This window comes from Mobula hypostoma, chromosome 27, assembly GCF_963921235.1.
Source record: "Mobula hypostoma chromosome 27, sMobHyp1.1, whole genome shotgun sequence".
In the NCBI taxonomy this organism is placed as follows: domain Eukaryota; kingdom Metazoa; phylum Chordata; class Chondrichthyes; order Myliobatiformes; family Myliobatidae; genus Mobula; species Mobula hypostoma.
This window is the reverse complement of record NC_086123.1, coordinates 32248754-32265216: the sequence shown is the minus strand read 5'-3', so window position 1 is coordinate 32265216 and position 16463 is coordinate 32248754. Positions and strand designations below refer to the sequence as shown.

Sequence of the window (16463 nt, the reverse complement as noted above, 5' to 3'; positions counted from 1 at the left end):
GCCACTCCAATACCTTGACTTTGTTGTCCTTAAGCAATTTTGCCAATCTTTGGAGGTATGCTTGGGGTCATTGTCCATTTGGAAGTCTCATTTGTGACTAAGCTTTAACTTCCTGGCTGATGCCTTGAGATGTTGCTTCAATATATCCACATAATTTTCCTTCCACATGATGCCGTCTATTTTGTGAAGTGCACCAGTCCCTCCTGCAGCAAAGCACCCCTACAACATGATGCTGCCACCCCCATGCTTCACGTTTGGGTGGTGTTCTTCGGCTTGCAAGCCTCACCCTTTTTCCTCCAAACATAACAATGGTCATTACGACCATACAGTTCAATTTTTATTTCATTAGACCAGGGGACATTTCTCCAAAAAGTAAGATCTTTGTCACCGTGTGCACTTGCAAACTGTAGTCTGGCTTTTTTATCGCAGTTTTGGAGCAGTGGCTTCTTCCTTGCTGAGCAGCCTTTGAGGTTACGTCGATATAGGACTCGTTTTACTGTGGATATAGAGACTTGTCTACCTGTTTCCTCCAGCATCTTCACAAGGTCCTTTGCTGTTGTTCTGGGATGATTTGCACTTTTCGTGCCAAAGTAGGTTAATCTCTAGGAGACCGAATGTCTCTCCTTCCTGAGCGGTATGATGGCTGCATGGTTCCGTGGTGTTTATACTTGCGTACTGTTGTTTGTACAGATGAACGTGGTACCTTCAGGCCTTTGGAAATTGCTCCCAAGGATGAACCAGACTTGACATCATTTTCTGACCTCAATCTGATAGAAAATTTGTGGGCAGAACTGAAAAAGCGTGTGCGAGGAAGGAGGCCTATAAACCTGACTCAGTTACACCAGTTCTGTCTGGAGGAATGGAACAAAATTCCAGCAACTTACTGTGAGAAGCTTGTGGAAGGCTACCCAAAACTTTTCACCCAAGTTAAACAAGTGTATGTAAAACTTCTGACCCACTGGGAAGCTGATGAAAGAAATAAAAGCTGAAATAAATCATTCTCCCTACTATTATTCTGACATTTCACACTCTTAAAATAAAGTAGTGATCCTAACTGACCTAAGACAGGGAATGTTTTCTAAGATTAAATGTCAGGAATTGTGAAAAACTGAGTTTAAATGTATTTGGCTAAGGTGTATGTAAACTTCTGACTCCAACTGTAGCTAGAAACTCCTGCTGCCCTCTTCCCGCTTCTGTTATTAAAGGACTGGAGAAAGGATTCATAAGAGCTTGAAAACTTGAGCCAGCAGTTAAGCAAGTGACAGAAGCTTCAAGCTAATAAAACATAGAATATTACAGCACAGTACAGGCCCTTCGGCCCACAATGCTGTGCTGACCCTCAAACCCTGCCTCCCATATAAGCCCCCAACTTAAATTCCTCCATATACCTGTCTAATAGTCTCTTAAACTTCACTAGTGTATCTGTCTCCACCATTGACTCAGGCAGTGCATTCCACGCACCAACCACTGAGTAAAAAACCTTCCTCTAATATCCCCCTTGAACTTCCCACCCCTTACCTTAAAGCCATGTCCTCTTCTATTAAGCAGTGGTGCCCTGGGGAAGAGGTGCTGGCTATCCGCTCTATCTATTCCTCTTATTATCTTGTACACCTCTATCATGTCTACTCTTGTCCTCCTTCTCTCCAAAGAGTAAAGCCCTAGCTCCCTTAATCTCTGATCATAATGCATACCCTCTAAACCAGGCAGCATCCTGGTAAATCTCCTCTGTACCCTTTCCAATGCTTCCACATCCTTCCTATAGTGAGGCGACCAGAACTGGACAAAGTAGTAAAAGTGTGGCCTAACCAGAGTTTTATAGAGCTGCATCATTACATCGCGACTCTTAACTCTATCCCTCGACTTACGAAAGCTAACATCCCATAAGCTTTCTTAACTACCCTATCCACCTGAGAGACAACTTTCAGGGATCTGTGGACATGTACCCCCAGATCCCTCTGCTCCTCCACACTACCAAGTATCCTGCCATTTACTTTGTACTCTGTCTTGGAGTTTGTCCTTCCAGAAGTGTACCACCTCACACTTCTCCAGGATGAACTCCATCTGCCACTTCTCAGCCCACTTCTCATTCCTATCAATGTCTTTCTGCAATCTTCGACAATCCTCTACACTACCTACAACACCACCAACCTTTGTGTCGTCTGCAAACTTGCCAACCCACTCTTCTACCCCATATCTAGGTCGTTAATAAAAATCACAAAAAGTAGAGGTTCCAGAACAGATCCTTGTGGGACACCACTACTCACAATCCTCCAATCTGAATGTACTCCCTCCAGCATAACACTCAGTCTTCTCCAGGCAAGCCAATTCTGAATCCACCTGGCCAAACTTCCCTGGATACCATGCTTTCTGACTTTCTGAATAAGCCTACCATGTGGAACCTTGTCAAATGCCTTACTCAAATCCATATAGATCACATCCACTGCACTACCCTCATCTATATGCCTGGTCACCTCCTCAAAGAACTCTATCAGGCTTGTTAGACACCATCTGCCCTTCACAAAGCCATGCTGACTGTCCCTGATCAGACCACGATTCTCTAAATGCCCACAGACCCTATCTCTAAGAATCTTTTCCAACAGCTTTCCCACCACAGACGTAAGGCTCACTGGTCTATAATTACCCGGACTATCCCTACTACCTTTTTCGAACAAGGGGACAACATTCGCCTCCCTCCAATCCTCCGGTACCATTCCCGTGGACAACGAGGACATAAAGATCCTAGCCAGAGGCTCAGCAATCTCTTCCTTCGCCTCGTGGAGCAGCCTGGGGAACATTCCGTCAGGCCCCGGGGACTTATCCGTCCTAATGTATTTTAACAACTCCAACACCTCCTCTCCCTTAATATCAACATGCTCCAGAACATCAACCTCACTCATATTGTCCTCACCATCATCAAGTTCCCTCTCATTGGTGAATACTGAAGAGAAATATTCATTGAGGACCTCGCTCACTTCCACAGCCTCCAGGCACATCTTCCCACCTTTATCTCTAATCGGCCCTACCTTCACTCCTGTCATCCTTCTTTCTCTTCACATAATTGAAGAATGCCTTGCAGTTTTCCTTTACCCTACTCGCCAAGGCCTTCTCATGCCCCCTTCTTGCTCTTCTCAGCCCCTTCTGAAGCTCCTTTCTTGCTTCCCTATATTCCTCAATAGACCCATCTGATCCTTGCTTCCTAAACCTCATGTATGCTGCCTTCTCCCACCTGACTAGATTTTCCATCTCACTTGTCACCCATGGTTCCTTCACCCTACCATTCTTTATCTTCCTCACCGGGACAAATTTATCCCTAACATCCTGCAAGAGATCTCTAAACATCGACCACATGTCCATAGTACATTTCCCTGCAAAAATATCATCCCAATTCACACCCGTTGTTCAAAGTCTTCAACAGTATGTATGTACTATAATATACTATAATTCGTATATTAAGTCTGGCTGGTGCTACCTAACATCTCACTGTTTTCTGAGCAGCAAACGCTAAAAGGGAAATGTGCTTTGACGATGGTTGCTGTGGCAGATATTGGATTACATCACAACAGATCAATGCTTTCCACTCTTCCAGCACTCTTCTTGTTGGCAACTTATTCAACTGCTGGCCAATCCTGCCAGAACAAAGTATGTATCAAAAGAAAGAACACCACCGTTTTCTCACATTTTCCCTGGGTGGTTCGGGTCAAATGTTAACAACACACTGGGGACTGACCATGTGATTCTTCTGCTCTGCAAGTCATTGTAAAGTGCTTTTTGTCAACTCCGCCTGGGAAAACTGATAAAGTTGAAGGGAGGAAGTACAAGACCAACCGGAATAGGTATGAATAGAAAATTTGTTGCTAAGCTCTAACTATTGTAATATCTTAGCAACATACTGTACATTGCACTTCCAACCAAATTATATTTCTTGTTAAGAATTCTACCTGAACAATTTGTTTGTCTCTTTTCTTCTCAGTCTGCACTATGCATTCAAGCTGTTGAAGTAAAGAACGTAGCGTGTCAATTTTTGAAGTAACACCATTCTCAGTTGTTTTTTTGGAATTCTTCGGCTCAACTGTGTGGCTGATGGCAGCGAGTGCACAGACCAAGCGTAGCGTTAATGAACGAATCTGAAGCCACGTTCTCTCTTCTTTCATAGAATTCTTCCTTTGACCATCAGACAATTCACTTTCACAGTTTGGGGGGGAAAAGTTACATTGAAATTTAATTTGTAAGAATATATGAAGTAGATTTCACTCAGCAATTTACAAGTATTGAATAGCAGAATACACAGATTAGCCACACTGTAGTTTTACTAAATTGATGACTAATTACAGTTCTTGTCAATAATCTTTCATCACATCAGTCACAGTGAATGATCATGAACATAAATAATTAACTTTTATTAATAAAGTAAATTTTAGGATGGTGCAGGCGCCAGGGGACTTGAGCCTCCGTTATTTTGCCTCAGCCATCAGGCTCTTGGACCAGTGGAGATGACTTCACTCTTGATCTCATGTTCCCCATATTTATTAATTTTTTTCTTTTGTATTTGCACAGTCTTTTGCACACTAGTTGTTTGTCTACCCTGTTGGGTGTGGTTTTTTAGTGATCCTATTTTGGTTCTTGGATTTACTGAGTATGCCCATAAGAAAATGAATATCAAATGTTTACGGTGAAATTTACATACTTAAGATAATAAATTTACATTGAACTTTGAACGAATGCTACCTTGACCTGCGATGTATTTCGAGTTGTACAAGTCGCTGGTGAGGCTACACGTGGAATACCACGTACAGTTTTGGACACACTATAATAGTGAAGATATGGTTAAACTGGAAGAAGATTTACGAGGATGTTGCCATGACGATAAGGCCTGAGTCAAAGGGACAGGTTGGCCAGGCTGGGTCTTCATTCTTTGTAATGTAGGAGAATGTGTGGTGAACAAAGAAATGTTTAATATTCTGAGAGGCATAGATAAGGTGGATAGCAACAATCATTCCCCCTTCCCCCCCCCCCAGAGTAGGAGAGACCAAAACTAAGGGGCACAGATTAGTGGTGAGAGGATACAGATTTAAAAGGGACCTAAGGAGCAACTTTATCATGCAGAGATATGGAATCAGATGCCAGAGTAAGTGGATGAGATTAAAAACAATAGGATTTTTTTTAACAAGAACTTGATAGGTCCATGGAGGGGCAAGCCTTGAAGCAGGTGTTCCCAACCTGGGGACTGGGGACCAGGGACCCCTCAGTTAATGACAAGACTCCAAGGCATTAAAAAAAAGGGTTGGGAACCCCTGACTTGGAGGGATATGGCTGAATTTAGAAGATCAGGATCAGCTGAGTGGACACCATGGTCAGCATGAACTAGATGGACTGAATGGCCTGTATATGTCTTGTATTGCTCTAAGACTTTTGTTTTAGAATTGCAGTGCCAGCAGAATTTTAGTGTAGTTACAATCCACGACAGTTACTATTTAGCTTTGAATCACATTCAATAGGATAAGGAACACTGATTATTCAAATTTAATTTATAAGAAAAGATCATTATCACTGGCATGAGAGGAGTCACTTCATCAGTGAATTGGATCCCAATGGCAATAAAAAGAGACCGACAGGCAAATAAGTCAGTCAAAGGAAGTGAATAAGCCAAGTATCTGATCAGTGTGTGAAGATGAGAGTGATAGAAGGGTGGTGGTGTTATTTTGTTTTAGGTGGTGAGAGAAGATGTGGTAGAAGCAAAGTTTATTGATGGCTTTGAGAGTTGAGAAAGTAGCTTACAGTTATGCACTGGTGGAGCTTGCAGCTGAGCAAAGTGGTGGAGGCAAACTGAAATGACAAATTTTAAATTAGAAAAAGATGATTATTTCATCAGATTTACTATTAAGGAAGAAATGGACATTATGCTGGAAGACGTTTAAGCAGACACCTGTAAAGGTAACCTTTTGTCACAAATTGGCCTTGCTCTGGAGACAGAAGCAGCCAAGCCAAGGACAGTAGTAGAAAGTTGAACCAGTTGTATTATTAAAGCTGCAGCTTGAGGAACACACACAGCAGCTATGGAAAGGAATAAAAAGAGGCATTGTTTTGGAGGTCAAGATCCTTCATCAGGACCCACTGAGTTCCTTTAACATTTTATATGTGTGTGTGGGAGTGGGGAGCTGGGGAGGGGGCTTTGGGGTTCTAACGTTTTAACTATCATTCATTTTTTGGGGCACTCTTCTGTTTTTGCAGATGTTTGTGAAGAAAAAGAATTTCAGGATGTATACTGTACATATTTCTCAGATATTAAATGTACCTATTGCTGTTCTGGATCTTCAGATTTGCAGCATGAGGATGTAAGACTGCATTTTTTTTTAAATCGCAGAGTGATGCAGATAACTGATGGTTCTACAAGAACTAGCATTCAGAGGAAGAATAAACCTGGAAACTAACTAGTGCTTACAAGGCAGTTTACAGAAAATATTGGCGGGACAAGGCTATGAGCTGGTAAGAATACATAGAGAGGACTGAGATGTGGTCATTGGTCTGAAGCAAGTAAATCTGAAGGACAGGTTAAAAAGAATGAGCAGCAAGTTCAGGTCAGCAGAAGCGGGTGAGGAAAAGTTTGACAGTTGATGGGAGAGGGAGAACAAGTAGGACACTTTATAGGAACAATTTCAAGAGCCTGACATACCTCTCCTTTGGATTCCAGCATAAGAGAACAGTTAGATCCCGGTTATCTCGAAGGCTGTCCCATGGAATATCATCTTCATCTGGACATAAACCCATGGACTTTATACTTTCTTCCAGGGTTTGTGTTCTGAAAAAGGACATGAGAGAACGGGGATTAAATAAGAAAACTGACACATGGGATTTTAACAAACAGCATGCTGCCACATTGCATTGTTATACGTGGCTGAAGACAAAGCTGCTACAATATTATCTCAGATTTTCCCTCTTCATATTCCATCTACCATGTTTCTGTCACACTCAACTTGTCCATATCCTTTGAAGCCTCGTTATAATATAATTCATACTCACAAGCCCACTCACATTAATTTGTTAAACTCGGAATAACACAATTGGACTTCAGCCATATGAAATATCATCAACCTGAATAATCAAATCTTTCTACTGCCACAAATGCCGCCTTAGCCTTCCGTGTAATTCTAGTAGTCTTTATTTTGTTTTAGAATTCCAATGGCTGCAATGTTTTGGCCCAGTTATAATCCACGACTGTTAATGAGCAGTTTTAGACCATGCTCAAATGGAACAGTAATTTCATTTTGTCCACAGGGGTTCCCAACCTTTTCACCCATGTACCCCATGTAGGGAACCCCTAGAAGGATTGCCATTACTGGCATGGGGAGAGTCATTTCATCATTGTGAATTGCATTTAAATACAAGTCTCAGTGGTAAAAAAAAACAGAAAGATTCAGATATTGAAAAGCTGAGATCCAACCGATGATACCCAAGTAACCTCAGACATAGCTTTCTACCGTACAAATGTTCCACTTAACCGTATTCTTTATCAGATAACCAATTCTCAGCCCATGTTCCAGTTTCATGTCTCCAGCACTGCTGACTAATGTTTTATGTGGAATCTTATCAGCCTTCCTAAAATTCAGATATACTGGATGCACTGGTTCTCCCTTATTTACTTGACCCAGTTTGGTCTTTCATATATCTACGTAGGCTCTGCTTAGTACATTTTAAGCGTTCTTTGTTGATTCCAGTATTTTCCTTACCATTCATATTAGAGCTCAACTAAGGAACTAGAAAGGGCTAAATCACATTGTTAATATTATGTTACAGGCTGCTAGGAGTCAGGGATACTAGACGAGAAGATATAGGGAAAATTTAAATTAATAGGGGTAGAACAGAAAGCCAGCAGTGTAAAATGAAAAGGGTGTGCAGAATTCTCAAAATGCATTTAAGAAAACACTTCAGCATCCAGCAAGGTCAAGTTACCAATAATCATTCTTATAACTAATGAGCCAGGGAAGGTACGAGGAAAAGCACCATGCAGATAGTTACCCTAAAATCAGATACATTTAGTATAGCTGGGTCAAATAATATAGAAAGACAAGGAATGAATTGAGGCAAGGCCAATTTTAGAAGGCCGTTTTACATCACTGACACCTCTATTTCTCCCAACTTTACTCCTACCCTTTCTTGCCCTCGATAAAGCAAGGTCAGAATTCACATGGAGTGGTTCAATTTGCAAGGCTAACAATGAGCTTCTAGTTGTCTCCCTCTAAAATTCTCCATTTAGAATCAGAATTCAGAAACAGAACCAGGTTTATTATCACTGGTATGTGACGTGAAATTTGTTAAGTTAGCAGCAGCAGTTCAATGCAATACATAATCTAGCAGAGAGAGAGAGAAAAATAAAATAAAACATAATAAACAAGTAAATCAATTACGCATATTGAATAGATTATTTTAAAAATGTACAAAAACAGAAATACTACATACAAAATGTGGTAGTGCCCAAAGTTTCAAAGTCCATTTAGGAATTGGATGTCAGAGGGAAAAAAGCTGTTCCTGAATCGCTGAGTGTGTGCCTTCAGGCTTCTGTATCTCCTACCTGATGGTAACAGTGAGAAAAGTGCATGCGCTGGGTGCTGGAGATCTTTAATAATAAACCCAACTTTGATTAATCAGCTTGTGGTGACAGCACTATTCTAATGAGGATAAATTTGAGCAACACCTCACCTTCCATCTGGGCATGTTAGAACCATCACAAAGATGATATCTGAATGGTTTTCTTTGCTAAGAGTCCTCAGTAGTGCAGAAGTGTGGAAATCCTGGTCAGTTGTGACAAGTACACTCAACAAGGAAAAGGGTATTCTAAATTCTCTCAATTTTAAATTATTTTACCAAAATGAAACTTTGTGAATAAGTAACTTGGATTCCAAAGCACCAGAAATAAATTCCAAACAAATTACTTTACCCTGTGACCATATTGATCTCATGGAAGGCACTTACATCAAGAAACCTTCACCTTAACGTCATCCTTCAGCACGCAGTCAAACCACAGTACATGACTGTACAAAATGTTGCTGTAAGTTTTCATACAATATACAAACATGCAAGTGAGTAGTTTCATTAAACACTAAATATACAAGTCACAGGATATAAAATAACCCCTTTCCAACAAAGCTGCCTGATCCACTGAGCATTTCCAGCACTTTTTGCTTTAGATTCAGATTTTCCCACATTTTTTTGCTTTTCATGTAACTATTTGTCATAGATTTAAAACTTTGCTATCAATTATTGTTAAACATATACATCAATTAGTAATAACCAAAAGCTCTGTTCTTCTGATAAAGTGAGGTACAGTATAACACATACATGTTTGCTTCGAGGAAGAGGTCTAACAGCATACGCTCAATACGGACTTGTGCAAAATGCAGAGAGTTGTTCAGTCTGTTCCGAAAGGCAATGAATTCTGGGATCTTCTCAAAAGCACCATATTTATATGCCTGAATTATATATTCAGAGGTCTGAAAGTAAAGTAAACCACAGTATTTAAAAAGAAAACTGCTCTTACTATAAGCAACATACCTGCAAGCAAACCATTTCTTAAATTTCTTTTGTAAAGCTATTCAAATAATATAATTTTCTCATTTTCCTCTGAAAAACAATGATTCTTGATAGATCGTCCCACTAGAGGACCCAGGTTATATTTATAAGCACAGAATAGGCTCTTTCAGCTGTGCTACACAGCAATCCCCTGATTTAATCCGAGCCTAATCACGGGATAATTTACAACGAACAATTCATCTACCGACCGGAAGGTCTTTGGACTGTGGAAGGAAGCCAGAGCACCCAGAGGAAACCCATGTGGTCACGGGAAGAATGTACAAACTCCTTACAGGGAGTAGCGAGAATTGAACCCAGGTCACCTGTACTGTAAAGCGTTGTGCTAACAACTACACTACTGAGCTGCATATTCACACATGCCATTTTTCATGGAGGAAAATTACATACTATTTAACTCCAGGACAAGAATCACTCAATTCCCCATTATAATAAAAGATCACAGATCTGAAATGTTAACGCTTTTTTCTTCTCCACATGGACATTGAAAATTTGCTAGGTGGTAGATTTCAGAGGGGATTAGCAAATGACTAAACAGCATCATTAAAAACTGACCTGGCCATACACTGAATCTACCTGGCTGAGCCTGTGACTGGTATTGAGAGAATTAACACGAGAGAATCACCACTCTCTCATTTCCCTTAACAATATCCCATTCCTTGATGCATTGTTTATTAGAGGATAGCAGGAGTAACCATCACATGGTCTACAAGACAACAAAATCTATTGTGTTTCATAACCACCATGTTAAGTGCGACTGTTCTTGGACAGATTTACTAGCTCAAAATAAGGCACATACAAGAGGTTGCTTTAGCAGGAGCAGAAATGTATTCCTGAACAATTAATAATCTGTAATATTAGCTCAGACAAGTTAAATTGAAGACCAAAGAATATGCAATGATCTTCAGCCAGATATTTCGAGTGCATGATTATCTCAGCATTCTATTGAAATCTCTTTTCGCTGGTAGTGATCTTCCCTATGTGACAGCAAAAACTGGTGAGATAACAATATTGTGGTTGTCATGCTGAAAATCTGTGCTTTTGACCTAGATGAGTCTCTGTCATCCACTAGCGTGGTGAATTAGGCAGATATGCCTTGTGTGAATAAAATCTACTCTCAAATCATCAGCAAATTTGTAAGATATTGCTGATAGTGCTCTTACAAAGTGTAAACTTGCCAAATAACCTTTTCTCTAAGGTTCTGAAAAAGTATCAAGAACAAAGAATGACCTTGCTGGAAGGTTTCTAAAGGCATTGGTGTCGATGTAATTCACCACAATTTATCATCTGTACCAAGAGAATCTGGCACTTAAAACATTTCAAGAATACGTCAAAATCTTGTGATGCATTAGGTTAGTATAGCTTCTCAAAAGGTTGGACTCATACTGTTCTGCTTGACTAATACACCAATTACAACTAACAACCATTAGGAGCCTATGTCCAAAAAAAAATACATTAGTAAACCTAAATGCAACTGATTAAATCAAAAACTAAAAAAAAAATTAGTGGATTCCCGTTAATTGGGACCAGTACACATTGGCTTAATTAAGTGGCTGCCCCAATTAGCCCAAATTTCACGGGAATAATTTAAAAAGCATATAAAAGACAAACTACTGTTTAACTGAGTAACAAATTATGCACTTAAGTGAAATGCAGAACAAAGTTAGAGCACTACCAATACTGCTGGTGGTTGTCTGTTATATCCGCCAATGACAGGAAACCTGTGCAGGAGAGCTTTTAAAATGGAAAGACCAATGCCCCTGAGAATTACATTCTCTTTACCTTGGAGGTCCAGGTTCAGTAATATGGGTAGATGACACAACTGGGGTCTTCCTTAGTTGCAAAGGATGCCCATGACTTCTTCTGTGCCCCATCATGCCATTTGCTCTCCACGGAGTATTGCACAAATGCCTTCCTGGTGTAGATCTCATCCACCCAGCCTGCCGGTGCTGACTTTGCACACTAGGACAGGCACGTCCATATCTCACACGGGTATGAGACCCACTGGCTACTCTCACCTGGTTAAACCCACCTATTGACGTAGTGTAATGGGGTGTGGCTGCTTTCACATACAAACAGCTACATGAAGCCACAGTTAAGAGCTGAGTGCTAGTGAGACCAAAGGTAACATTCCAGATAATCGTTGATACCTTCAAATTCTTCATAGTTCCTAACTTGTTCAAGTTTCACTTTCACTCCTGACTGTTTCTGCCATCTTCAATTCTGAGTGCTTGAAACCGTAGTGAGCAAATCAGTTCTGAATTGTCTTACTACTTATTTCTCACCAACTACCATGACAAAAATCACTGCTTTTTTAACATAAACACACGCAATGGATGTCGTTTAAAAACTGTTTGCTCTTAAGCACGGTGTCGCGTCTAATAGCCACACAAGTGCACATGTCTGGGGTTAGTTAGAAACTATTTGGCAACAGTCTCCTGTCCCAATTAAGTGGCATGTGTCCCAAATAAAAGAAGGGAATCCCAGCTATTTCTTCCAACTGGTTTTTGTTCTTTAAAAGTTATCTCAAATAAGTGGCTGCCTCAATTAACCGATGGCCCAACTGGAATCCATTGTATACTTAAAAATCATTCACAAAGACTATTTTACAAATAAATAGTATTGAATGCACAGCAAATGGTTTTGTTACATGCACGGTATTTATAGGATGTTGCAAAGAAAACAGAACAAGAAAGCTAATAATTGTCAGAATGCACAACTCAAGAGAGCTCACTATTTTTGGCACACTTACATCTTTCTGGTTGGAGTGGAAAAACCTGAGTGTGAAGTTACATGCTTGGGAAGCAGCAGCGAAGTGGCCCAAAGGCTCTGCGTATCGAGTCAGCAAATACCTGCCAAACAAACGTAGTGTCAAACACCAACACTGAACAAAAAAAAACTACAGCATCAAATGTTGTCTGTTTTACCCACAGCAGGAAACGATGGTTACTGCAGTTAACTTTCAGTATCTGTAATTGCCATGGCTACTTTCAGATCCGAAAAAGAACCATAGAATTAAAACTGCTTCAGTTGCCTCAAATTTAAGGCAAAAATAAACCAATTAGTCTCTATAGATCCAGAAAGATTAATCTCTTATTCCAAGATTTCATTCATGTAATTTAGTATTTGAGCTCAGAATTACCCAATGTACTCTGATGGCACACGGTTTTGTTTGGCAGTATACATATATATGGTTGAATATTAATGAACTTGAATGTGCATACAGTAAAAATTCAATAATCTGTACAGAAATTCATATGATCACGCAACTGGCTCCTTGGATGCTAATTTCCATGTTCTTCTACTCACAGGACCCCTGGTTTTCTTTCCCATACCCTCTTGAAATTCACCTGGTTCTGATTTCCACGCGCTTTAAATCCATTGGGGCTTACTGGAAAATTTACTGTTCTGTTTAACATATAAAAAACTAAATATAAATGTGTTGGAGTGTTAATATAATGACACCTGATAGTCTAGAAAAGCTGCTAGCGTGAAACCAAAGTGCTGAGTTGCACATTAATGGAGCTTTGCTAAAGGACACGTCTTTTGTGTTATTAGGGTGTCATTTGAGTTGTCAGGATGCCAAAAGTACATCAAAATTAGTGCTATGAGCAGATAACATGAACCCAAACAAGTACTATACAATATCAGTTATTCTTAAAATACAAAAAAAAATCGTGTTTGTCCTTAGATTCTATTATTCTTTCCTCTTTTAAAAGTACAACTACCCCACAACACAAGTCACAATCTGTCAGCTGGATGGAAGAAGTTTGTGTTAAGGGAGTATTTGCATACCATCTAGCAAATTTGAATAAATACCTACCCAATTGTGTCATGTTGCACATGCTTGGCATCAAGGCTGGTATACAAGTCTACTACTGGCTCAAAAGCTCCCAAAAGACAGTAGATTCGAATGAGCAGCAACTTGAACTGAGCACTGGAGGGGCTGTTAGAGAGGGTTTCCTCCAGTAGTGCGAGAGACTGCCACAAGGGTCTTTCTTCACCTGTAGGAACACCAGGACACAAAGGAATGAAACAGGAACTGTTGACAGATTCAGTGTGTTAATAATGAAACCAGTGTATTTATTTTGTCAGATGAACTGTGTTAAACCAGTGCAGATAGAATCACCTACTTCACGAAACCTTTTCCAACTTTGTTTCCCCATAATAAAAGAAAATCATTATATCCAATCCCCAATTCAAAATATTAATTTGTAGTCTTGTACAGATTTTGGCTTATTTCCTGATTTCCTTGAATTCTGAGAGATTGGAAGTTTAGAATGAATTACTGGCACATAAATCAAGGTATCTTAGAATTTCCATGTAAATTAATGGGTAAATAAATTCTGAGGTTCAATTGTACATAACCATGCATTGTACAAAGACCAAAAGCAAGGACGTCCATTCTGGTCTGGACATTATAAAAGATGTTGTCGTCAGATGCCAATAAATGGTGTGGTCCATGCACATTGTGACAGACAGCACTCAGTAAACATACTCCTTACACCCACAAACATTGCCTGGTCATTCTGCTGTCGTTGTGCTGAGTGTACACACTTCAACGTCTTCCCCCAGTATTTTCTCATAATTGATCCTAAACCAAGCTAATATGCTTGAGTTAGCTTTATGGTGCCTTTCCCGCCAGACACAGAGGAATATTCTATTTCTTCAGCAATGGGGATGTGTAAATGTGTACATGTTGTTTGTATTCTGTGTTTAAGGCATATACTTCTGTTTATTTTGTAATATGATTGTAACTACATTGTGGGGTGCATATTCTAATTCATATGTAGTTTTAAGTTTACAGATTTAATTACCAAAGTTATGTCCTGGTGCTGAATAAAAAGGAACTCAACGCAGTAAGAGAGCAAGAGAGACAGACAGACTGACTGACTGCCAGGAGTTCACACTGGACCAGAATAGTATGGAGCTATTTTGTGTTTTCTGGTAGATATCTTTTTGTAAATACTGGCAGTTTTCTTTTCACTAATTTTTGTAAGTTTAATTTTTGACGCACCTAATAAACACCTTTGCACTAAAAAAATGCTGAGCAACTCCAGGCATTTTTTCTTTTGGTCATAACCCACAGTAATACTACCCAGGATGCAAACCTCTGAATTAATCACAAAGAGATTGTAAAGACAAGGTTATAAGCAACTGCTTTCAGTACCATTTGAGAGGGAAATCAATGTTGGTTAATTATGGCTTCTGTCTACGTTACTGTAAATCGATGCATATGAGGGTGGGCAGTTAGAGGGGAAATATATAGCATGTTGGAACTGAACAGCAAAACAGCAGTTGTGGGAACCCGAGATGGAAGAGAATCCTGGAAATACCCAGAAATGACAGAAAGAAAAATAAATAAATCGAAACTATCTTACAGTTTGTCTTGTATCAGAACTGGCCAATTCTGATGCAAGCAGTAACTCCTGGTTATCTGAAATGGTTGAATTTAGTGTTATGCCCAGAGGGCTGCAGCTTGCTTTGTCAGAAGATAAGAGATGACTACTTCAGCTTACACAGAATAGTGGAGCCAAAAGATTAAAGTCAGAGTGGGATAAAGAATTAAAGTGACAAGCAACTGCAAGCTTAGGGCTGTACTTGAAAATTGAATGGAGGTGTTCTGCATAGTGGTTACTTTGTCCCCATTGCTTTTTTCCCCATTCTAGGAGATCACAAAATGAACTCCAAAGAAAGACAGAGGTGGGTCAGCCATTCTGAAGATAGAAATAAAAGATCACAGTCTGAATGAAGACGTAGGCAAAGAAATGGGTACAAGGTGATGATGGCAACTGAGACGGAAGAATGGCTTGGGATTTATTAAGATGATGGCATGAGAGAAGAAGCCGAGACCTCTGTTGAAGATTGATCATTCAGGAGCTACACAAGAACGCTAGAAAGATCAGTTACAGTTTACTCATAATATTGACCTCTAAAATGACACCAAAAGCAGTAACAACACATGACAGTCATAGTGATGAATCAGCATCAGGTTTATTAGCACTGATAAATGTCGTGAAATTTGTTGTTTTGTGGCTGGATTAAAGTGCAATACACAAAATATACTATAAATTACAATAATATTGATATATTATAGTCTTTGCACGATTAAGGACATTCTCTTTGTTCCCATTATCCCTCCTCCTGTTTGCAACTTTAAATGCACTTTTTGCTAGGGTAAAGAGAACAGAGGTTTAAGATGAGAAGAGTAAGATTTTCCACACAGAGACATGGTTATATGGAACTAGCTGCCAGAGGAAGTGGTCGAGACAAATACCAAGTACCCAAGCTTATCATTCTCCTTTCATGTTAATCAGTTTCTTTTTTTTTGTTACTCCAACTCTTTGACCTTTCTGGTTTTCTTGCCAAATATAATAGGTGACAAGATATTTAAAATTTTTTTTCACCCAATAATAAAAGTACTGTACATCTTCAATTTCATTTAACCTTGGTGTGAGAAATGTGCTGACCTCATTTTAGGTTCTCCCTAAAATTTGAAGGCAGAGTAGAAGGTTAATGGCAGGATTCTTTAGCAGTGTGGAGGAACAGAGGGCTCTTGGGTTTCATGTCTATAGATCCATCAAATTTGCCATGGAAGTTGATATGGTGGTTAAGGTAGTGTACAGCGCACGGACCTCACTAGTTACAGCTCTATAAAACTCTGGTTAGACTGGGCTTGGAGTATTGTGTTCAGTTCTGGTTACCTCAATATAGATAGGATGTGGAAACTTTAGAGAAGGTGCAGAGAAGAGTTACTGGGATGCTGCCTGGATCAGAGAGCAAGTCTGAAGAAGATATGTTGAGCAAGCTAAGGTTTTGAAGGAGGATGAGAGGTGACTTGATAGAGGTATACAAGATACTGAAAGGCATTGATAGAAAGG

The 16463-nt window shown here is 39.7% G+C and overlaps 1 protein-coding gene across 1 annotated transcript in view; it reads right to left on the bottom strand.

The window, feature by feature from the left end:
• Positions 1–16463, bottom strand: part of naa25 (N-alpha-acetyltransferase 25, NatB auxiliary subunit) — a 95514-nt gene that overhangs the window by 25472 nt on the left and 53579 nt on the right. The window contains exons 14-18 of the mRNA XM_063034115.1: positions 13406–13586; positions 12335–12434; positions 9334–9485; positions 6671–6796; positions 3939–4182 (exon numbers count right to left, since the gene is read on the bottom strand). Coding sequence (XP_062890185.1) covers positions 3939–4182; positions 6671–6796; positions 9334–9485; positions 12335–12434; positions 13406–13586 — 803 coding nt within the window. The remainder of the gene's footprint in view (positions 1–3938; positions 4183–6670; positions 6797–9333; positions 9486–12334; positions 12435–13405; positions 13587–16463) is intronic.